We start from the raw sequence: 24,162 nt of genomic DNA, 5'->3' as shown, positions 1-24,162 counted from the left end.
AAACCCAGTCTCTACAAAAAATACAAAAATTAGCCCAGCATAGTGGCATGCGCCTGTAGAGCCAGCTACTCAGGAGGCAGAGGTGGAAGGATTGCTTCAGCCCGGGAGGTTGAGGCTGCAGTGAGCCAAAGATCACACCACTGCACTCCAGTCTGGATGACAGACGGAGACTCTGTCCCATTAAAAATTGAAAAAAAAAGATTTAATCATACTCGGCAATTCTTTAAAAAACAAACAACAAAACAGATTTTTTAGATTGTGCAACAACTCTGAGATGCACTGAGAAACAAGAAGAGAATCACCAAGCTCATTTTTATTTTACACTTCCAGGGAGAGTACCATTCTCCAGACATGGAGAGAACCCTTCTAAGCTAGTATAAATAACCCGAGTGTTATCTAAAACTAGTCTCCTGTTGGTAAATATTGGCTTTGTAGTTGTTACTTTGTTTATTTCAAATCCTGAATAAACAGAACCTTCAGTTAGTGGGACAGTGATTTTCAAACACCACTATATGTCAGAATTTTCTGCACAGCTTGGTAAACATGCAACTGCCTAGACCCAATTCTATTAAATCACCCAGGAAAATTTAAAAGAATGCTGATGCCTGGCCTCATCCTAGATCAATTGAATCAGAATCTCTAAGGATATAAGACCCAGCCGTTGGTATTTTCTTCTTCTTTTTTTTTTTTTTTTTGAGACGGAGTCTCACTCTGTCACCCAGGCTGGAGTGCAATGGCACAATCTCGGCTCACTGCAACCTCTGCATTCCCGGGTTCAAGCAACTCTCCTGCCTCAGCCTCCCAAGAAGCTGGGATTACAGGTCCCTGCCACTACACCCGGCTAATTTTTGTATTTTTAGTAGAGACTGGGTTTCACCATGTTGGTCAGGCTGGTCTCAAACTCCTGACCTCAAGTGATCCACCCGCCTCGGCCTCCCAAAGTGCTGGGATTACAGGCGTGAGCCACCACTCCCTGCTGCCATTGGTATTTTCTAAAAGTCCCCTTATGAGATTCTAAGGTGCAGACTTGGGTTGAGAACTCGTGCCCTACTGAGTCTGATTTAGTAGTCAGGGTCGGGGTCCAGGCCTCTCCATATTTGATAGATATCACAGGTGATTCAGACCTATGACCTTTGGATCTTATTCTTAAGAACAACAGCCTAGGTCACGTCAAAGATCTAGAGAACACCAAAGCTCTATAAATTGATGACTCTAAAAATGGGCATACCTCACTCCTCCTTTGACTTTTTTTTACTGAAACACTACCTCTTAAATAAAATTTGGCCTGCATCATAAGGAGGGAGGATTTTTTAAATTTATTTATTAGAGATGAAGTCTTGCTATATTGCCTAGGCTGGTCACAAACTCCTGGCCTAAGTAATCCTCCTGCCTGGGCCTCCCAAAGTGCTGGGATTATAGGCATGAGCCACTGCACCCGGCAAAAGGATTACCTTAAATAGGACAACCAGATTTGTTAACTGATTACAGATGGTTAAAGATAGAAAAATGTGTTATATTAGGGCAAAAGTTGATTTTCGTCTGAATGTAGTATCAGAATTCCATAAGCAAATGATTGCATTTCTGAGAAAAAAAAACTCAAAAATTAATATCTAATAAAAATCAGTTTTAGAAGTAAGTTTTAATTCAGAAAACACTATTTATATTAAATCATAATTAACATTTAAAAGCTACTTAAAATAAAGAGCCAAGGGGGTAAATACCAGGAGAGTCATTACAGCATTATTTTTAGTAGCAAAAAAATAAAAAAAAACTTAAATGTCTTAAATGTCTATTCAAAAAGGAACTAGCTAAATAAAATATTATATACTATTAACTATTAATTAATGTTAATATATAGAGAGCAGCCATTAAAAGGAATGCTGCTGCTCTCTATATATTAATTTTTTAAATCTTCAAGATATACCTGAAAAATAGAAACAAATGGCAGATACATATGTAGTATAAAATCATTTGTGTTTTTAAAAATAGGCCTGTATGAAAATCCATGAGATTTCTCTGGAAAGATACACAATAAACAGATCATCGTGATTTCCTCCAGGGAGGGAAACTTTATGGCTGGGAAAAGGAGACTTTCTCCACTAACAGTCCTTTGGCCCTTTGGGATTTTTGTACCATTTGAATTATTCAGTCAAAATTTTTAAAAAGAAAAGATCGGCTGGGGCGGTGGCTCACGCCTGTAATCCCAGCACTTTGGGAGGCCGAGGAGGGCGGATCACGAGGTCAGGAGATTGAGACATCCTGGCTAACATGGTGAAACCCCGTCTCTACTAAAAATACAAAAAATTAGCCGGGCGTGGTGGCAGGTGCCTGTAGTCCCAGCTACTCGGGAGGCTGAGGCAGGAGAATGGCCTGAACCCTGGAGGCAGAGCTGGCAATGAGCCGAGATCGCGCCATTGCACTCCAGCCTGGGTGACAGAGCAAGACTCCATCTAAAAAAAAAAAAGAAGATCAAGTGTAAACTGTAAGTTTTAAAGTGCATCTTGTTGCAAACAAACCCTGGTATATAGCAGGCATTCAATAAATGTTTATTAAATAAACCTGTTACCTTATTCCTCTTATTCAGTCATTCAATCTCCCCTTCCCTTGGTGTTTGGGGAGGGAGGAGAAGGCAGAGGAAAATTAAAGTTTCATACAATATACCTTAGTGCTTTGTGGGTGCTAAGTGTGTGCTAAGCATTATGCTAAATAACATCTTGACACATGTTCATCATGTCAGGTAATTCTACAACATCCCTGTGAAGCAAATATTATCTCTCTTTTACAGATGAGAAAATTGAGGCTCAGAGAGGTCACTGCAAGCCCAAGCAAATTGCATTTTATACACACACACACACACACACACGCATGCATACACACATGCACACACACACACAAAGAAACCCTTTTTTTGGGGCGGGGGAGACAGTCTCGCTCTATCACCTGGGCTGGAGTGCAGTGGCACAATCTCAGCTCACTGCAACCTCTGCTTCCTGGGTTCAAGCGATTTTCATGCCTGAGCCTCCCCAGTAGCTGGGATTACAGGCGTGTGCCACAATGCCCAGCTAATTTTTGTATTTTTAGTAGAGATGGAGTTTCACCATGTTGGCCAGGCTCGTGTTGAACTCCTGACCTCAAGTGATCCACCCACCTTGGACTCCCAAAGTGCTGGGATTAAGGGCGTGAGCCACTGCACCCTGCCACAAAGAAACAATTTTAAAGTATGTGCAAAATGCTATGGGGACGATGAACATTAATATACTCTTTGCCCTTCAAAAGGGTCATAGTAAGGGAAACATTTATGTGTAATATTACTATGATGCAAGCCAAGAGCGAGTACCATGTGGGAACTTTAAAGGGAAGAAATCCCTCAGGAAAGAGTAAGAAGGACTCAAGGAAGGCTTCAGAGAGGAGGACATGATTAAGTAGGACTTGGAAAGGAGAGATCAGGAGAAAAGTCATGTGAATCATGTGTTCGGCACTATGCCAAGTGCTTTATATACATTATCATATTTTATTATTTTAATCGTAACAATTCCAAGTATTATGGTTCCCAACTTTGGATGACTAAACCAAAACCTAAAGAAGAAATTTCCCCAAATGTTCTAGTTCACATTTAATGTCTCCTTACCTCCTAATGGCCTCCTCTATCAGGGATTTTATATAACTTGTGGGTGTGCATGTATATGTATGTGTGTGTGCATGTGCGCTCACACACACACATTCCTTAACTCTAATGCAAGTATAAACTACTTGAGACAGGAAGCTTTATTCCATATTTCTTTAATATCCCCTCATTATATGCTTTTATATAGATGCTGAAATATGGTAACGTATTAGTGTCAAACTAAGTCTGTATACCTACCTATTTTTATTTTTTTGTAAAGGTTTTATGACAACAGATGAAAGGAAATTATTCAACCACCTCAAGTCTCCTCATCTGAAATATTGGGTTCCATTCATCTGGTTTGGAAATCTTGCAACTAAAGCCCGGAATGAAGGTAGAATCAGAGACAGTGTTGATCTGCAATCATTGATGACTGTAAGTATATCATAAATCATAAGAAAAATACGCTAATCAGAGACCAAGAAGGACCTGGATATAACACGTTAGACCAGGAAGAGTCAGCTTTGTTCAGTCCTGGTTCCAGAGGAACTGGAAAGATTGGACTAGTGTCAGACCCCTCAACATGCAGGACAGAGGTGGTACACAGGTTAAACTCAGGTTGCTTGGAAATGGTTCCTTGGAAGCTGCGTTTTAAACAGAATCATGCTTTGTAATAGGCTCTGTAAGAAAGTATTCCTTGATTGATTAGCCAAGGGTCGCCAAGGGCTCGAAAAGCTATGGTGCCCATGTAGTATATTTGCCATCCCTGGCTCCAGGATCCTTGAAAAAAAAACCTGGAGGAGAAATAAACCTCCCCAGCCTAATATTTCCCCAAAACTGGAATATCGCGAGGTTAAGCCAGCCTTTCAGATACTCTAGTAAGTAAAATAGTATTTTCATTAATCAAAATAACCCTGAAATCATCTGAAAAAAAATTTTTTTATGTAAGGGCTGGGTATATTTGTGCCATGACAGTCCCCTCCCTGGATTAGGCTAACGGAAGTGAATTGTTTAAAAATAGCGCCCAAATTGATGTGAACTCTTTTCCCTAGTCTTCCATAATAACTTGTGTGCAATCGATGAAAAAAATCAAAGAATCCTGTCCTTCCTGCTTCAGAGATAGATTTTCTATCAATATGAGTGTTATAGTCTCCATTTGTGGGAGGAAACAGGAGTAATTATATCTCTTTTCTAAGATCTACAGTAAGCATGTTTTAAAATGAGAGAAACAAAAAATTTGCTTTCCAGATTACCTACCAATATCGATAAAAATTACTTATTTAAAATATTAACAATTTCCTTCTCACCATGACTTTGGGCCAATATACATTTTGGAAATTATGGGTTCAATAGAATGGCGGGGGGATATTTCTATGAAGTCCTTTTTTTTTGGAAATAGAGTCTCACTCTGTTGTCCAGGCTACATGCAGCATAGTGGCACAATCATGGCTCACTGCAGGCTTGACCTTTTGTACTCAAGTGATTCTCCCACCTCAGCCTCTGGAGTAACTGGGACTACAGGCGTGTGCCACCAAGCCTAGCTAATTTATGTATTTTTTGTAGAAACAATGTCTTTCTGTGTTGCCCAGGCTTATCTCAAACTACTGGGCTCAAGAGATCCTCCTGCCTCGGCCTCCCTAAGTGCTGGGATTATAGGCATGAGCCACCACACCTGGCCATGACTTATTTTAATATTTTTTAAAATGTCCAAATGTACTTGTCAACAAACTCATTGCTCCAATGATGTTCATTGATTGATTGTCATTTTTAGAACTTTCCTTTTGGAGTATCATTGGGAATCAATTTACTAGCCTTACAGTCAGTCCTGTAAAAGACATGCTCACATTCTGAGTCCCAGTAAGTACTTATTACCACACCCGTCATCTTAGTAAATCATGCTTGATCTGTTTCTGGCTTAGGAAATGAATCGATACCGCTCTTGGTGCAGCCTCTTATTCGGTTATGACTGGGTTGGGATTCCGCTGGTTTACACCCAGGTAAGAAATACTTTGCACGGAATTCTTTATTTCTACTTGCCTACCTTGGCACTGTAGCTTTGCTGCGGGAGGCCAGCACTGTCCCCTCACTCTGGTCTCTCTCTGTTCCAGGTTGTCACTCTTGCTGTCTACACCTTCTTCTTTGCGTGCCTGATTGGACGCCAGTTTTTGGATCCCACCAAAGGCTACGCAGGGCATGACTTGGATCTTTACATTCCCATCTTCACCCTCCTACAATTCTTCTTCTATGCAGGATGGCTTAAGGTAGCCAACGGTCTCAGGGCCCCACTTTGTAATGTGTTATGTTCCAGACTCTCCACACTGATCCTTTACTGAGTCTTTAGCAAATCATTCATGAGTGAGTCAAAGGTAGATTTAACATGTAATGGCTCAGCAATGTTATTACTTTTCTCCCAGAGATTCAAATGAGAGGGATAGAAACAGCTCATTTGTGCAAAGACATTAGAAGAACACTCTTATGGCTATTAATTCTCTTTTAAGTCTCTGTGTGTTCCCATTAGGATTATAATAATGTAACTAAAGTAGTAAGTGTACTTGAATTGATATTGTATACCACAACAAGCAACTAGGCAGAGTAAAAGAGTCAACAAGAAGCCTTGTAAATCAGACTTAACCATTAATATTGTAGTAGAATCTTGGTTCTGCTCAACTCTATAAATAGTTATTGCAATTCCCTGAAATTCTGCTAGGTGTCCCACAACGTTAAGTGTACCCCATTTTCTTTTTTTTTTTTTTACTTTCCCTGAGACAGAGTCTTGCTCTGTCGTCCAGGATGGAGTACAGTAACGCAATCTCAGCTCACTGCAACCTCCGCCTCCCAGGTTGAAGCAATTCTCCTACCTCAGCCTCCCGAGGATTACAGGCGTGAGCCACCGCGCCTGGTCTAAATGTACCCCATTTTCAAAACCAGAACTGAGACTCAGAATTCATCAGAATCAGAATCAGAAACACCAGAAACAATGACAACATCTGGTTTGCCAGGGAATTAAACAGGTTCAGGAGGTGAGAATGGTTTGCCTAACTATCTGTGTAGAATTTTCCTTGCTTCCCCTCCCTTCACCACCACCTCCTCAAATGTATGTGTGTCAATATCAGAGACCTGATTCTTCCATCACCTCTGTAAACTTCCAAATGGGAAGTATGTGATAGAAAAAAATCAATGACAATGGCTTCATTAAGTTCATTGAAAGGCAATGATGATATGCAGATGATATTCGTAAAGTAGAATTTTCAAATGTTTGGCCTTCCAAAGAGCCATACGTTGTCGTGACCCGCTGGGGCCTTCAGGTTGCAGTGCAATTTTCCCTGCAGAAGCCTTTCCTTTCATTGGTTTGACTCTTCACCAAAAAAAATAATATGTTGATATTTCAAATTATACTCCAAAGAGTAAAGCCAAGTCCCTTACAAATGGTAAAAGAATTTTTAATCAGATTACCGTGATTCTTAATTATTTCTACCTGCGTAAGAGCAAGAAAGCAGAAGAGACTAATGACTTTCATTTTCCATTAGAGGAAAAAGTAGACTTTAGCTTTATAAATATAAAATCACCACAGTGGCCCAAATAATCATTCTCAAAAAGTACTTTTCTTTCTTTCCCCGACTTGCACCAAGCTTTTTATTCTTTGTTTTGTGTCAATGTAAGGTGCTTGACCAGCCTATAAAGAGCAGACAATGGTTCCTTCCTTCTGACATGCTTTCTAAAATATATACATCCTTTTCCTTTATAAACTGTTTTAAAGTCAGGTGCGGTGGCTCATGCCTGTAACCCCAGCACTTTGGGAGGCTGAGGTAGGAGGACTGCTCAGGAGTTCAAGACCAGCCTAGGCAATATGGCGAAACCCCATCTCTACAAAAAAAAAAAATACAAAAAATTAGCGGGCATGGTGGCGCATGCCTGCAGTCCCACATACCTGGGAGGCTGAGGTGGAACGGTCACTTGAGCCCAGGAGGCCGAGGGTGCAGTGAGCCATGTTCACACCACTGCACTCCAGCCTGGGTAACAGAGCAAGACCCTGTCTAAAATAAAAAAATAAATCTTAAAAGACAAAATATTAAAAGGCACAATCTTAGCTCCATTAAAGGATAGGCAAACCTGCTGGGTGTGGTGGCGCATGCCTGTAATCCCAGCACTTTGGGAGGCTGAGGCAGGAGAATCACTTGAACCTGGGAGGCGGAGGTTGCAGTGAGCCAAGATCATGCCATTGCACTCCAGCCTGGGCAACAAGAGCGAAACTCCATCTCAAAAAAAAAAAAAAAAAAGATAGGCAAATCTAAACACCAATGGGTTGTGCCTCCATTTCTAAACAGCTGTTCTGTCTCAACAATTAGGATATTTATAAATCTTTTCAAAGTGTAGAAAAGCCATCTTAACCTTATGAATAGTATATCACTCAGTTACTTGCTGAAAATGCAGCCCCCAGTGGAATAAAAGATATATTTTGAGATTGGTCAATTCAGAAACATACATGCCATTTTGTCAATTTAATGTAGACTACGATAATACATGCAGGACTGATTGCATAAAAATGAAAATCTGGATAGAATAAAAATAGGTTTCAGGACTCAACCAGTACCCTTAATTAATCTAAGTAAATCTCCAGGCAAGAAAGGGCAGATAGCCCCGTGGAACTAGTGACAAGAACTTCAACATAGATATCACTGTGAGGCTTACTGATTCAGGGCACAGACCTGACTAAGGAAAGGCACTTAAAATAAGAGCCACGTATGAAAATCCCCTGGGAGCTTTACCCGACACTGATGCCTGGGCTCAACCTCACACTGCTTAAATCAGAATCTCTCGGGGAGGGACCCAGGCATCAGTCGGGTTTTCTTAAGAGCTCCTCGGGTGATTTTAATGTGCAGCCAAGGTTGAAAAAAACTGCTCTAAGTATTAATACGTTGACTTAAATCCTAAAAGATAAGTAGGTAGATTTTCTACTGAATAGTTTCAGAATCTAGAATGTTTAGACTCTAGAAACTAATCACATGGTGCCTTTATTTTACACATTTAAAATTTTTTTCCATCTAGACTCAATGTAAAATCTCCCTCTCCCCCAACTCTCTCCCTGTCTCTCTCTCTCATGCACACACACGAGCATGCACGCATGTCCAGATAATAAAAACCAAGGGAAATTTTTCAACAAGGAAAATGATAGATGAGTTGTATTTGACATATAAACCTCTCATCAAGAAGGCTATTCAATTCAGGAACATGATAAGAATATTTAATATTGATCAAATGTTAAAAGATTTGTGACAATAGCTACCTAACATTTTCCTGGCAGGAAAACTAACTTACTGGATAAGGGTAAATCCTTTAGGGTAAAACTAGGTAAGCCTCAATTTCCAACTTTAGGACTTACTAGCTCTCTAACTCATTTACTTAGCAGTTACGTTCAATAACTATGAAAGCTCGGCCAGGCACAGTGGCTCACACCTGTAATCCCAACTCTTTGGGAGGTCAAGAAGGGCAGAACACCTGAGCTCAGGGGTTCAAGACCAGCCTGGCCAACATGGTGAAACCCCATCTCTACTGAAAAAAATCCAAAAAAAATTAGCTGGATGTGATGGTGCTCGCCTGTAGTCCCAGCTACTCAGAAGACTGAGGCAGGAGAATTGCTTGAACCTGGGAGGCAGAGTTTGCAGTGAGCTGTGATTATGCCACTGCACTCCAGCCTGGGCAACAGGGCGAGACACTGTCTAAAAAAATAAAAATAAAAATAAATTTTGAAAGCCTCTTATATTATTTTCTTTGTGATTTAAGTCTTTCTTTACTGTTTAACCTTCTCCCTGTGTACATTTTGTCTTATCATCTGGGCCCTGTAATTCCCTGAAAGCATAGCCTGTGTACCCTTCAGAGTGCCTTGCAAATAGTTGGTTCTCCTTCACTATTCAGTCATTTGATTTGGCTCCTAAATAGGACATGGCTTCCCCTGATAGGGCCTGCATTGTCACCAGCTGAATGGACAGATCCATTTGGAGAGCATACCTACAAAGGTGCATCATTCATGGTTTGAGAATCATGTCTTGCTTGCTAATAAATATCTCGGTAGAACAATCTACTCCCCTCTACTCTTCATATTATGAAAGTCACACAAGGAAGCAGAGAGGAAAACAGGAATCATCTTCAGTCTCTATTCTTAGTTTTCACAGGTATCATGATGGATTTATTTTATGTTCTCAACTACAGGTAGCAGAGCAGCTTATCAACCCTTTTGGAGAAGACGATGATGATTTTGAAACTAACTGGTGCATTGACAGAAATTTGCAGGTTAGAGGAATTTTTCTTTCTTTTTCAAATATTAATAATAAATCACTTGCGATATTTCAAATCTCAGCAGATTTTAAATGCACACCCCTTGGCTTCAGAGCTTTAGCCACAAATGAAAGAGGCTTGGCTGTGCACTGTGCTGTCTCAGGTCCTTTCGGAAGCTTACACATCCGAGATTTCAGCTCCAGTGAAACTTAGTTCCTTTTAAGTAGAATTTCAAGCCAATTTTCTTTGTAAGCCTCTCTATTAGCTTTTTCCAGCCTCTTTCATCGCAGCATAGAGGAGTATTTTAAATTGATCTTTAGTTTGTTTTCTGTTGCCAACCAGAGAGGTTAATAGCGACTTAAAATGGCATCCAGACACAAGCTGGTGGGAGTTCCCAAGTGGTATCACATCAGTCCCAGCAGTCAGATAGCCACCAGCTGGACACTGGGAGCCTGGGCCATGCCAGCTTGTGTCTCAAATCTGCATGAAATGCACTAAATGGGCCCCAGGGCCCTTACCCTGAAGCACTATTCCAGAGAGCTTTTCATGAAGAACCAGCACTAAGGAATTTTCCTTTTAGGCAAGACTCTCCCTAGACCATTCTCTTCCCTGTGAAGGCCTTCACATTGTTCATTTGTTTCAAGCCCTTACTCGGCAGTTAAGTAAGTTCGAACATCTCACAGTAGATCCCAATGTCAGTCTCTTAGGGAGGATGCATAATGCCTAGGTCACTCACTTTGTCAAAATTGGAATCCCAGAGGATTAATAATGTATTCATGCATCACTTTGTCAAAGCCAAGAGGAGAGAGCACCATAGCACTGAGCAGTATAGACTTCTTGTTATGTTTTTCCAAACAAAGAAATGAACAAGAAACCAGGGCATATAAGAAGTGATGTCAAGTAAAAATGTGTTTACAGGGTTAACAGAATGAAAAGCGGAATCTTCACCTTTCTGTAACATTTGGGGTTAAGTAGGTGCTATCAGGTAAAACAACACCACAGTTGTGAGCAAAGAATAAAAAGATGGCTCCCCTCCCTCCAGCTAAGAGGCAGCTCCACTCTGGAGTGTGTGGTTTGATCCCGGAGTGTGGGAGGCTTCAAGCCCCACTTATCCTCATCGCCAAGTGCTCTCGAGTAGTAAACAACAGATACAACTCTCTGTGGCAGCTGTGGTCATGGCAAGTATGAACTATAGACATCTGTATATTCACTCATTTAGACTGTGTCCTAGGCCACTCTAACTCTCATCTGCCCACAAAAACTTCTCCTTTTTATTTAATTTACATCTGAGTTATTCTAACAATATAACAATGATTTTAGGTCTCTCTTTTAGCTGTGGACGAAATGCACATGAGCTTACCCAAGATGAAGAAGGACATTTACTGGGACGATTCTGCTGCTCGCCCACCATACACATTGGCAGCTGCTGACTACTGCATACCCTCATTTCTGGGGTCAACAGTCCAGATGGGGTAAGTGCATTTTTAAAAAATCTCTAATATTTTCTGGCCTGAGCAACATAGTGAGACCTTGTCTCTATAAAAAAAAAAAAAAGAAATAAAATAATTTAAAGTAGCCAACTGTGATGGCACCTGTAGTCCTAGCTACTTGGGGAGGCTGCAGTTGGAGGACTGCTTGAGCCTAGGGGTTCAAGGCTGCAGTGAGCTGTGATTGTGCCATTGCACTCCAGCCTGGGTGACAAAGTGAAGCCCTGTCTCAAGAAAAATAATTAATTAATTCACGAAAGTTAAAATAAATATCTCCAATATCTAGGAAATGAGCAGATAGATCACTGTTCTAATCTTTTTACCTTTTTTGGCATTTTTTTCTACCTAGGCTTAGTATGTAAGTCAGTCTCTGTTCAGTGGTTTTAACACAGCTATCACCCCTAAGTATAATGAGCTTTAAATAAATGAGTTGAGGCCTGAAGTAAATCAGGTACAGTTCTATAATAATTTCATGAAGTCTGAGCATGTATTTGATATTGGAGAATTGTGTGAATGTGGGAGAAGTTTAAGTATATTTGCTGAAGGCAGATGCCACAGTTTCCAAGTAAATTAAAGAGAAAAGCACAGACTAATTCAGAAAGTAAGAAACTCTCCACTCAAAAACAAAACAAAACAAAACAAAACAAAACAAAAAAAAACTGTAGCAAAAGGGGAAACTTTCGTGGAATTTTTCTTATAATTCTTGGCAAGACTGTGGCTCATAGTTCCCTGAGGCCTGCTGTAAGCGGATTTGTGCAGTGGGTTTGTGTCCTGTGGTTGCTGCCTGTGACCCTTCTTTCCCTCCTCCCTGAAGTGGCCTGCCCTCCTCCTTCTACTTTCAGGAGATCTCGCTTCAACCCTGTTCCCTTTGCCGAATGTCTCCTAATCCCCATCAGTGATGGTTTGTGGCACTTCTCTTCCAAAGGGGCCTCTGAGGCTGAAAACCTTTCAAGACCCAAAGAAAAGGAAGACTGAGAGTGGAATTTCAGTAGTTCCAGCAAATAATGAGAAAGATTTAGGAGCCAGGAGATTTGCCTTGTTGCCCGCAAAGCACATCTTAGAGAAGGTTGCCTACTCCAGGCTAGATTTGGTTCTGCTTCTAGCTAGCCTTCTAAGACCAGACCCACCCACCCAGGGCTCCTTCCAGGCCAGAGAGCTCATCCCTGCCCTCAGTGTATTCTCAGTTTCCATGGATAGGAATCTCTTGTTGTATGCATGTCTCAGCCTTCATGATACCTTCTGCAGGGGCAGAGCTTCATGGACATCCAGCAATCATCTCAATTTTCAGAATTAATAAGAGCTGTTCTTCTGTGAGTTTGATTTTAGATAATTAAATATGCTTTATCCTTCTCCTCACTCTCACCATTGATTAATGCAAAGTACTTGACGATTTAACTTGGAAAGAAAAGAGACCAGCAATACTGATAGAATCAGAGCATCATTGTGATGACTCTATTTAGACTGCAAATGCTCCACACACTCTATTTCTTATGTCCATTGAGTTGTTGTTACCCCATGGTTAAGATAATTTTTTGAAGGTCTCAAAATTTTTATCCTGATCTACTTATTCATCCTAATCATCATAATTCTGCAGATTACTACATAAATGTTCATGTTCTTTAGCAAATATTAAAACACATTTCTCTTGTTTCTAAATACAGAAACAGAAATAGGGATTGACAAGATCTCAGAGAAAATTCCTTCCCCAAAAGATCATTGGGAAGATTAGATGAGATTGTAAACATTAAGATGCTCTATATAAAACCATAGAGCATGATGATTATTATCACCTAGTCAAGTTTTATTTGTGGATGTCAGACTGAAGCAGAGAAAGATTAAATCACTTTAAGCTATTTTTCATATTAAACTTACCCTGGAAATTTGGTACAGAAAATAAAACAACTGAGAGAAAACCAGGAGGTACAATATTTAAAACTGCAGCAAAAAATTATCAGTTGTCAGAGAGAAGTCCTCCAACTAAAATGGCCTATTTACCAGCAGGATGGAGAGAGGAACAGACAAAGGCCAGAATCTATTGGGAGAGGGTTTTGTGAGAGGTTTAACTCGATCTGCTAGAACCAATTGTTCAAAGAAACAATTAGGCAAAAGCTCACTTGATCTTGATTTTCTGTATAAATGAGGACCATTAAAGTGGACCACAATCCAGGAAAATTTACTGCAGGAAAATAGGTGATCAGAAGCCCTGAGTTGATAGAAATGGCCCCCTTTGGATTTCTTAATGCCTATTTTTCCTAGGATTGTGGTATTAGAAAAAGTGTTTCTGGTTGCCTATGACAGAAAACCAAATTCAAACTTTCTTAAGCTAAAGGAGGTTTATAGTGTCACATCCAGAGACGAGCCTAGCTTTGGGTGTCACTAGATCCAGAGGCTCAGAGAATGTCACCAAGACTCACTGTTGCCCCGTCCCTCTCAGGTCTGCTTTTCTCTCCACTGGCTCAGATTTCAGGCAGGCTCTCCCATCCTGAGGGCAAAAATGGCAAAATGGCAAGCTCCAGGCTTACAGCTTACCTTCTCAGCTAACCTGTGGAAAGAGCACGTCTCTTTTCCAACTCTTGAAACTGAAGTGATGGATTTGCTATGACTGACTGGGCTCGGGTTCACATATCCATTTCTGAGCTAATTACCGTCAACAGGGAGACAATATTTTGACTATTCATGGCTGGTTTATAGGTCCATCTTTGAACCAAGGGTTCTAGTCAGCCCCGTCCAACCATATGGAGTATGTGATATCTCAAGAAAAAGCAGGGTGCTATTATCAGCAGAAGAGTGAATGGTTTCGCTGGGCTAGCAAAAACAGTAGATGTTCTCTAAAATCACAGAAGATAATTCCCTAAGCAATGAATGGTTCCCTCACCAAATACAAGGTCAATGTCAAATGAGCCACCTGACTGAGGCTAAGGGCAAGGGGAAGGTAAAAGTTAAGAACTGTAGCACTGGTGGTCTTGTTGGTGCTGACTGAGCCAATGAGCTCTTTGCATGAGAGTGAAGATCACGTGTCAAGATGCTGTAGACACAAGCATTCCATTTTATAAAAGTGCCTGCCTCTTGATGACCATATAAAATCCTTTCCTGGATGAGATTTTTTTAAATTTTCTTATTCTGTTTAAGGTGTATGTTCCCAGCATATTTAATTCAGAAATCAAATTTTCCTTACCTTTTCATATCAATGTTTTGGGTTTGTAGCCACAATTCCCATAACCCGGATATTCTAAAATCAAAGCAATGTCCTTCAAGAACAGAGCAAAAGTACTACTCTCCAAGGGCCACCTGCAAGAAGACCTGCCTCCCAGCCAGCACATTCAACAGCGCTGTTCACATTCAGCACACTGTTCATTTCCACTTCAGAAGGAAACTCCTTGGAGACAATGTCTTTACTCTCTATATTAAGGGACATGTTCAAAACATGGCCCTATTTTCTGCATATTTACCAAATATATATAACTCAAATAAATTAATTTTCCTTCTTTCTATCTTAAGCACAAATTTAAAATATATTTTCCCTTGGACCCTCACATACAGAATGTGCTCGTTTATTTATTCTGGTAAATCTTTTTCAGGGCCTACTATGAGGTAGGTTCTATGCCAGATGCTAGAGGTAGTCAAAAAAAGAAAAGAAAAAAACACCTCCCAAGCTCACAGATGTAAGGCGGAGAAAAGTGACAATACAATGTGGTAAATGCTACAGTGGAGAAACGCTCAGCCTTATGGGAACACACGCAATGAAGACACACTTCACCCAGCCTGGTGACGCAAAGAAAGCCTCTTGGAGTCAGGGACTCTAATATGCATCTTTAAGAATGAGTTAGGAGGCGGGCATGGTGGCTCATGCCTGTAATCCCAGTACTTTGGGAGGCTGAGGCAAGTGGATCAGTTGAGGTCAGCAGTTCGAGACCAGCCTGGCCAACATGGTGAAACCCAGTCTCTACTACAAATACAAAATTAGCTGAGCATGGTGGCACAGCCTGTAATCCCAGCTACTCAGGAGGCTGAGGCAGGAGAATCACTTGAATCCAGGAGGCAGAGGAGGTTGCAGTGAACCAAGATCGCACCATTATACTCCAGCCTGGGCGACAAGAGTGAAGAGCAAAACTCCATCTCAAAAAAAGAAAAAAAGAATGAATTAGGAGCCAGTGCACAGATAGAATTGAGGGGATTCAGCAGAGGGCACATTTCAGGCCAATATGGGCAAAGACAGAAGGGAATAATAAATAGTGTACTCAGAGTAACAATTTGATAGGCAAAGCAGAAGAGCCAAGAAATGAATCTGGAGAGGAGGCAAGGGAGAAGATGGAGGGTTTTATAGGCCACGTAAGGGTTTCAGCCATTATTCAAAGCTATTAAGTGACAGGGTCACATTTTTGCTTTGGAGAGATTAGCCTGGCAGCTGGCTGAAAGACAGATAGCTGAGGATAAGACCAGAGCCAGAGTTAGCAGGCTGTTGTCATTTAAACAGGAGAGGATAAGGGCCTGAAGTAGGTGTATCACAAGGGATGTAGACGGTAGAGGTGACAGAAGGGACAGATTCAAGAAAGGAGAAGGAGTGAAGAACGGTAATAAACCAAAGATGAGAGAGTGTAAGGGTGAAACTGCTCTAAGGAAAAGATTATGAGCTCTCCCTTTTGCATGTGTTGAATTTGAGACCTCTATGGGCAATTCACACGGAGATGGCCAGCATGCAGTGAGTCCAGGGACAGAAGATGCATTTTACTGGTATCAGTACGTAGAACCAAAGAGTGGGTGGGAGCAATCAGAACAGTATCAAGGAAACAGAGCAGAATACGAAGGGTAGAATACTATTACTGAAAGGGTGGTCAGAGGAAAAGGGTAGTCACAGTAGGAATGGTCAATATAGATGCAGAGTAACCCAGAAAATGCCCTGTCAAGAGGCCAAAGGTACAAAGTTTCCAAATAAAGCCTGAAAAGCATGCCATAGGTTTTGCATGTTAGGGTCATCAGAGGCTTAAGTGAGAGTGTGGGGTAGAAATTAAACCGTAGTAGGTTAGAAGTGACTGATAAGTAAGAAGGTCAAATTGCCAGTGTAAGCTGTTTTTAAAAAATAATTTTGTTGTAGGAAAATTCAAACCGGGCCAGACACGATGGCCCACGCCTGTAATCCCAGCACTTTGGGAGGCCAAGGCAGGCAGATCACTTGAGGCCAGAAGTTAGAGACCAACCTGGCCAACATGATGAAACCCATCTCCACCAAAAATACAAAAATTAGCCGGCATGGTGGTGCACACCTGTAGTCCCAGCTATTTGGGAGGCTGAGGCAGGAGAATCACTTGAACCCAGGAGGGGAAGGTTGCAGTTAGCCAAGCTCGTGCCACTGCACTACAGTTTGGGTGACAGAGCGAGACCCTGTCTCAGAAAAAAAAAAGAAGTTTAAGCAGTTCCAAAGGTAGAGAACAAGCTATGAAAAAGCTCCATGTACCCATCACCCCTTCAATTATCAAGTTACGGCCAGTCTTGTTTCATTCTCCACCCGCCTTTATCTTCCCCACCATTTGATCATGGTAAAGCAAATAGATCATAATGCCATTTTCATACTTAAAAAAACAAAAATAAAACAAACCCAAAACGCATATAATTCCTCAATTCATTAAGTATCCATGGACTATTTTTTTGAGAAGTCTGAATTGATGGGGTAAATAGACCAGACTGTATTCACTAAGAGACAGGGACTCTGGTCTGTTTCCCTCCTCAATTCAGACTTCTAGGGATGGCTTTTTTGTTTTGTCTTGGGTAAGGCTAATGGCATATTTTTTACTTGCTTTTTTTTTTTTTTTTTTTGGTTTTTTGTGGTTTTTTTTTTTTTTTTTGGAGATAGGGTCTCTCTCTGTCACCCAGGCTGGAGTGCAGTGGCATGATCTCAGCTCACTGCAACCTCCACTTCCCGGGTTCAAGCAATTCCCCTGCCTCAGCCTCCCAAGTAGCTGGGATTACAGGCGTGCACCACCACACCCAGCTAATTTTTGTATTTTTAGTAGAGACAGGGTTTCACCATGTTGGCCAGGCTGGTCTTGAACTCCTGATCTCAAGAGATCCTCCCACCAAGGCCTCCCAAAGTGTTGGGATTACTGGTGGGAGCCACCGTACCCAGCCTTGATCTGCGTTTTAATTAAGGCATCTTTTCATTAGCTTAACTATGGAGATACTATTAACCAAGATCGAGAAAACACCCACAAGTAGCCAAAAGAACATTGTCTGTAAGATGCACAGCGAGAAAATATACCCAAACCCTAATGCAATAATGAGTTTTCCTGGGACAATAATAAACACATGCATAATAAAAATAACTTTACCCAAAGAAATTTTAAATGCTTAAATTCAAGCCAGTGTTGCTGAAAATAATTTTTAAAAACAAATGAACAAAAATCAAGGTCCAGAACTATCCTGTCACAACTGGCTTGAGGTAGAGTTAGAATGCCTGTCTTCAGATTATATCATCATAAGTCACTTCAAAATTCTTACTATCTTTCAATTACTTGGGATTACCCATTAACACAAATGTTTAAGACTCTGAGGAATGAAACACAGAAATTTAAGACCTGAAGTCTCATAATGCCCTTTAGTCCTATCTTGAAAATCAAAACAGCCAACAGTAAAGAAGATAATCCCTTAAGGGCATTGGAAAAACCCTAACAAACTATCCATTCATAACAGCTAAAGGATTTGAAATTCTGGAGAAGAGAGGCTGTAACTGCTTATGAAATGGATCACTCAAGTGTGTCCAGAGTGCTTGCTCTAACTGTCTTGCTAATCTAAAAGCATGCTCCAAGCCTGTAAACTTTAAACTGCTGACTGTAATCCCATTTAAAGAGCTTTGTTTTATTGGGCTCTTCTGCCATAATTCAAATAATTATGTCAAAATGTTCTCACATATATAATAATCTTAAAAAGGGGGTCTATGAAGTCAATTAAGGATCCACTTAGTAAAGAGGAAAAATATTCAAAATTTTAAAGAGCTCCTTCTGGCTAGGAGTTGAGGAATTTATTTAAGACATATTTGGTACTATGAAACTTTGTCGGAAATAATAATTTCTACTTATCTTTATTCGAAAAGTTCTAGGAATATGTAACAATAACATGATTTTTTGGTAATTATACAAACATGCAAATGTACTTAATGTGCACAAAATATTTAGGATTATACAGTAGGTCAGAAGTATTTTTAGTGATATTAATTCAAATATAGCAAAATACATATTTTAGTGAGTGAAGACTTTATTAAAGCGTGGTTAAATATACTTCTATGTTGATGATACTTAGTAATCCTTTTTAGTCAACTATATTCAAATATTTTAGCTTTACAAGAAAATACGTAGTCTGATACATACGATTGCATGCTTATATTACAAACTACCAAAAATATCTCAAATTCTGAATTACTAACTTCAACAAAAGTGTATTCTGGGAACATTGATTTTTCACTTAATGTACCAGAAAGGAAGGAGAAATGGAAACTTCCAAGGAGATGAATGTGCATTAAGTTTATAATTTTAGAACTTACTCAAGGATTCTTTCATACCGTGATGTGAGGTCACCATGGGCAATCAGTTTTCATCTTTAAATGGTATCAGATGTGTACATGGCTTGATTTCCTTTTTTAACAAAATTCCTATAGAATATAACAATATTAAAGAGGGAACTTTAAGTGAACCCCCACTTTTGGCCATAACTTCTTTTTGTGTCAGCCAGCAAGAGCCGAGAGAACATAACCAGGGTGGTAGGATGTAGCTAGATAAGCTTCTTTAAAGGCACAAGAGGCCACTTCTTCAACCAGATTTGCCAAAGCCCTTGGTTCAATGACCAGATAGGCCAACACGGGTAGTAGTGGGGTCATCAGCCCTAAATGCAGCTTTCTGGGCTACCTTCTAGGATGCTCTGGAGCTTGGAACTGTCCACCTGAAAGAGGGCTGAGGGAGGCTGGATGAATACAATATTTGGTCCACTGGATTTTCCTCATAACCCTTAGCCCCACACCTCCCAGCTCAGAGGGAGGGTTGCCTTGCCCATTTTATAAATCCTTGGCTACAGCTTTGATGATGATTCTGCAGTGCAGATGGTTAAAAATAGCCGCATGCGCCTCAGATGGGTTTGAAGAGTACATTTTGCTTTGCCCATGAAAAAAATGCTTCTCCACACATGTCTCTGCCCTGATAGATTCTCAGGCAAATTATCGGCTCCCTCCAAGGCAGTCGCCTGACTGTGAGTACACTAGCAATTTGAAAACAATAAATCTGCAGTGAGAAGTAGAATTCATCATACTCAATATCATTTTCCTAAATTCCTCATTTCAATTCTGTTAAAAAGGCCTCTTATTATTCGAATTTAAATTGTCAAAATACCGCTTCAAAAGTAGAGCAGAGAAAGAGAGACAAGCATCATCCAGTTTTATCTTTCAATCTTTTTGAAGCTCTATATTTACCTAATCACTCTCGTGAGAAGGGGGTTGCTTTGCAAAAAGCTTTCTTTGGAGAAATGCATTAAATCCTTCAAGCAATCAGGGCTATTTTTGTCTTCCTATATTAGACACACCCCAACAAGTATAGCAGTCTGATGACATCTTCATCAGCCTGTTTCTTGCCTCTTTGTTATGGCAGCAGAGGGGGAAGCATGTTCTTCTGCACCCCTGACCAGCCCAGGCATCTTTTAAAGTTTCTAATTAAATCATGGCTGCTTATGCCCTCGGATATTTGTCATTTGCAAGAGAAACCGTGGGGCTGATGTTTGTGTAGGTATTCCATATGTATTTTGAAATTTGGGTTTTTTATTAACACTTGAGATTAAAATAATTTTAATCCAGACATCTACCTAACCTGTGGAAATAATGCATGCTCTCCCTTCTTCTGGACTCAACTATAACTAACCAGCCTGACTGGCTTAACATAATCTTTTCTCTTTCTTCTTCTTTTACTCTTCTCCCTTTCAAAAATAGCCCAATATGTGACACAACTGTTCTCATTCTCATGTTTTCTATATTTTTGTATTGATGGTTTCTATTGCACAATAAGTGTGTATTGCAGGGCTTGATGATGTTTGGCAAATGGCACAAAAAAAAACAATATTGAGAGGCAAGGTCAGGGCAGTCTGTCTCCACAATTTTCACCATTGGAGCAGACCTCTCTTCCTTCCCTCAAATAACCCGGCTTCTTCCAGTTCTTATATTTCCTCTTCACCCACCCAGTGCCCTATCATTAAATGGCTTATCATTAAATGGCTAAGTCATCCCTTTTGAAGGTGTTAATTGTTAAGTGATATCTCCTAGGTGTAGTAACATTTTTAAAAGGACAATCTTGAAAAAGAAAAGGGAGTGACCTTCAGACACACATTATCATCTCCTCCAACCCTGTCTGAGAAGTCAATGATAACTTGGAAACCACTTCTGAAAGTCTGCCAGTCATTGACAGAGTCCTTTTTACATCTTCTACTTTCAAAGCTTTTCTACACAGGTCACCCCTTTTGAACTTTCAAACAACCTAAAAGGCAGGTAAAGGATAATTATCACCAGCTTACCAAGAATGATGCTAAGTCACAAGAGATTAAATGAGTCCCCAAAGATCACACAGCTGGTTGGTGTCAGCATAGACACAGCAATCCTGGCTCTGCAAGCTCTCAAAATAAATTATTTTTCCCACCACAGAGACAGTGCTCAAATTTTATCCCTGGAAACTGATGGCCTCATGACACTTTCCATGAATGTCCTCCTATCTCTAATTACCTGCCTCTCTCAGTCCAAATAAGTTCCAGAACATAAAACCTAGCTTTTTCAGCTGACTCTCCCTAATACATAGGAATATAATGAGGGTACTTTTATTCTATCATATAATATTTCTGCTATTAGTTGGTTAAGTGGTATTATATTGAGCCTGAGGATTGTACTAACCCTAGACTAAGAGGACACTTTAAATATCAAATAAGGAGCATAAAAAAAAACATAAAAGAAACTAAAATTTATACTCCAGCCTCCCATTTGGGAAATACTCTTTCAAACTATTCTAAGGCTGAGTGTGGTGGCTCTCGCCTATAATCCCAACACTTTGGGAAGCCAAGACGGGAGGACCACTTGAGGCCAGGAGTTCAAGACCAGCCTGGGCAACATAGGGAGACCCCATCTCTACCAAAAATAAAAAATTAGCCAGGCATGGTGGTGCACGCCCACGGTCCTAGTTACTTGGGAGGCTAAGGTGGGATGATCACTTTAGCCCAAGAGGTCAAGGCTACAGTGAGCCATGATTGTGCCACTGCACTCCAGCCTGGGTCACAGAGTGAGGCTTTGTCTCTAAATAAATAAATAAATATGTATTCTATTTTAAACTATTTTGTTCTTAAAGCACAGCTTCTGCTGTCATATTGGGAATAGTGGCTACCAGAGAAAGGAGGAGATGAACACTGTGTGTTGGCAATGAGATCTTCCATGGAAGCATTTAGAAGAAACGTCTTTAGGTTTGTCATGCTGGGGAGTTTCCCTACTGCTCTGTTACAGCATTAAGACCTGGAGGGCATCATTCACCACTCAGTGTAAGATACTGAAAACTGCCCCCCAGAGCACTGATCACCAAGTGTGCTTCTAAAGACCCTGTTTCAGACTAAAGGAGTGAAAAGTTTTCAAGTCATGTTTCTTATCTAAAGCAGTCATCAACGTTGCTTTTTGTGTACCCTTCCACCATGGACACCCCTACCCACACCACACAACCCTAGCAATGCCCTCCATTCTCAAAGACAATCCACAGCTGCCCTCTGTCTCCGGGATAAAGTTCACATCCCACAACCTGGTATACGACTCTTCATGGCACGGTCCAAGGACCTCTTTCCAGCCTAGGCCTGACACTTTTCTGTGTGTTTCACACAGATTCAAGTATCTCCTATTTCTCACAAACACCCTAAACTTTCCCGCTGCCTTATTTGTTCAAGTCACTTCTTTCACCTGGAATGCTCTGTCCCTTTTCTATCTATCCAATTCCCACTCAGTGTCAAAGCCCAGCTCAAAAACTTGCTTTGCCCCAAATGTAGATATTTATTTATATGTCTTCTCTCTCCTTTTAAGTGATAATTTAAAGGTACCTAATGCAACAAATTGTTTATGATAAGTGCTCAATAAATTTAGTCGGGTGAATAAACAGATAAACCTCATGCATCCACTCCATAGTCTTATGAGCCAGGAAGGTACAATAGGGTCTTCTTGGCAGACCTACCCAATGTCAGTTATGATTCAGTACGACATTAGCAAGAGCACCAGGCATTTTGCAGTTTGCTTGTTGCAACTTGTCTATTTTCCCCCATCTATGACCCAGGGGTTTATACCTCTTGCTGCAGTTGAAGGTATAATACATATGTCCTATACCAGGGCATAAGGTTTTTGTCTTTTGAGTCACAAAGTTTTGAAGTATTAAAAATATAAACTTTTTTCCTAGAAGATTGTCTTTCTTACAAGATTGCAACCTTTAGAGGTAGTTTAAAAAAACAAATCCTAAATAAATAGTTGAGATCCCAAATGGAAGACAGACGCCTGTCCTATATAGAGAGATTGCCAGCTTGTCCTTGATTCCCAGAACACATCCGGAGTGGCTGTGTTAGTGAACAAGTTCACTTGTGACTCCTCGGGTGTCCTCCTCCCTAACTAAATGGGTGCCTGTGGAGTGTGACTGGAGAGCTGACCAAATGCAATCCACCCAGCAGGGTCACCAAGGCCACTGAAGCATGAGTCTGCATTTCTCAAGTCGATGTAATAGAATCTGACCCTCACACAGTGGAGGGTGGGTCAGAAGGCTATCTGGTAGCCAAGGGCGCTGCTGGAGCTTTAGAAAAACAGCACAAGGTTGTAATCGAACGCCGTCCCGGGACATTCAGCCGGTTAATCATCTCAGTCATCCATGTTTTATTCATAAACATGAGGAACGACGTTTCTTTGGCTGCTTGCTTTGCCCTTTCAAGTTACACCAATATTATACTGTCCCAATGTTTTCCTTCATGTCACATAAAATGCACCCGGCATCTTGTCACCAGAGATGTCACTACCAATAGTGAACTGGGACCAGCTGGTTACTGTTGCTCCCAGAGCTACCATGATGAGCATTTGTAGTTCAAGGACAAGGCTTTAAGTTGTTCTTCAAACCCCATTAAGGCTGTAATTCCACAGAGATGTGTGGCAAATAACTATGTAATCCGAGGCCAGAGTAGACCAAACTACCAAACAGGCTTATCTCACCTCAATTATTCATTTTATGTCAGTCCTGAAGGAGATTTAAAATGGTAGGTTTGGCCAAGTGTGGTGGCTCATGCCTGTAATCCCAGCACTTTGGGAGGGCAAGGTGGGCAGATCATTTGAGGTCAGGAGTTCGAGACCAGCCTGGCCAACATGGTAAAACTCCGTCTCTACTAAAAATACAAAAATTAGCTGGGTGTGGTAGCACCCACCTGTAATCCCAGCTATTGGGGAGGCTGAGGCACGAGAATCACTTGAACCTGGGAGACAGAGGTTGCAGTGAGCCAAGATCACACCACTACACTCCAGCCTGGGCGACAGAGTAAGACTCTGTCTCAAATAAATAAATTAACTAATTAAATGGTAGAATTATTTGTTTTATTTTTTAAATGGTAAAAATTCAGCAGGAAATTCTTGGTAGCCGATCCATCAAATTTTATCACAAGCAGAGCCCAATCGCGATGCGAGTTCACCCTAACTGGATGAATATATCCTTTCCACAAGGTTCCAATTTCTCTTTTTTAACCCTAATTGTACAGACAGAAATGCAAAGCCTTATCAGGAATGTTTAC

General features: G+C 40.7%; 1 protein-coding gene across 3 annotated transcripts in view; it reads left to right on the top strand.

Moving 5' to 3' along the window:
* Nucleotides 1-24,162, top strand: part of BEST3 (bestrophin 3) — a 54,125-nt gene that overhangs the window by 16,580 nt on the left and 13,383 nt on the right. For all 3 annotated transcript variants that reach the window (XM_019037818.3, XM_019037817.4, XM_004053553.5), the window contains 5 exons: nucleotides 3,885-4,039; nucleotides 5,524-5,601; nucleotides 5,713-5,865; nucleotides 9,812-9,892; nucleotides 11,198-11,349. In XM_019037818.3, coding sequence (XP_018893363.1) covers nucleotides 3,885-4,039; nucleotides 5,524-5,601; nucleotides 5,713-5,865; nucleotides 9,812-9,892; nucleotides 11,198-11,349 — 619 coding nt within the window. The remainder of the gene's footprint in view (nucleotides 1-3,884; nucleotides 4,040-5,523; nucleotides 5,602-5,712; nucleotides 5,866-9,811; nucleotides 9,893-11,197; nucleotides 11,350-24,162) is intronic.

This window comes from Gorilla gorilla, chromosome 10 (assembly GCF_029281585.2).
Source record: "Gorilla gorilla gorilla isolate KB3781 chromosome 10, NHGRI_mGorGor1-v2.1_pri, whole genome shotgun sequence".
In the NCBI taxonomy this organism is placed as follows: Eukaryota; Metazoa; Chordata; class Mammalia; order Primates; family Hominidae; genus Gorilla; species Gorilla gorilla.
The sequence above is the reverse complement of the archived record's forward strand: the minus strand, read 5'-3'. Positions and strand labels throughout refer to the sequence as shown.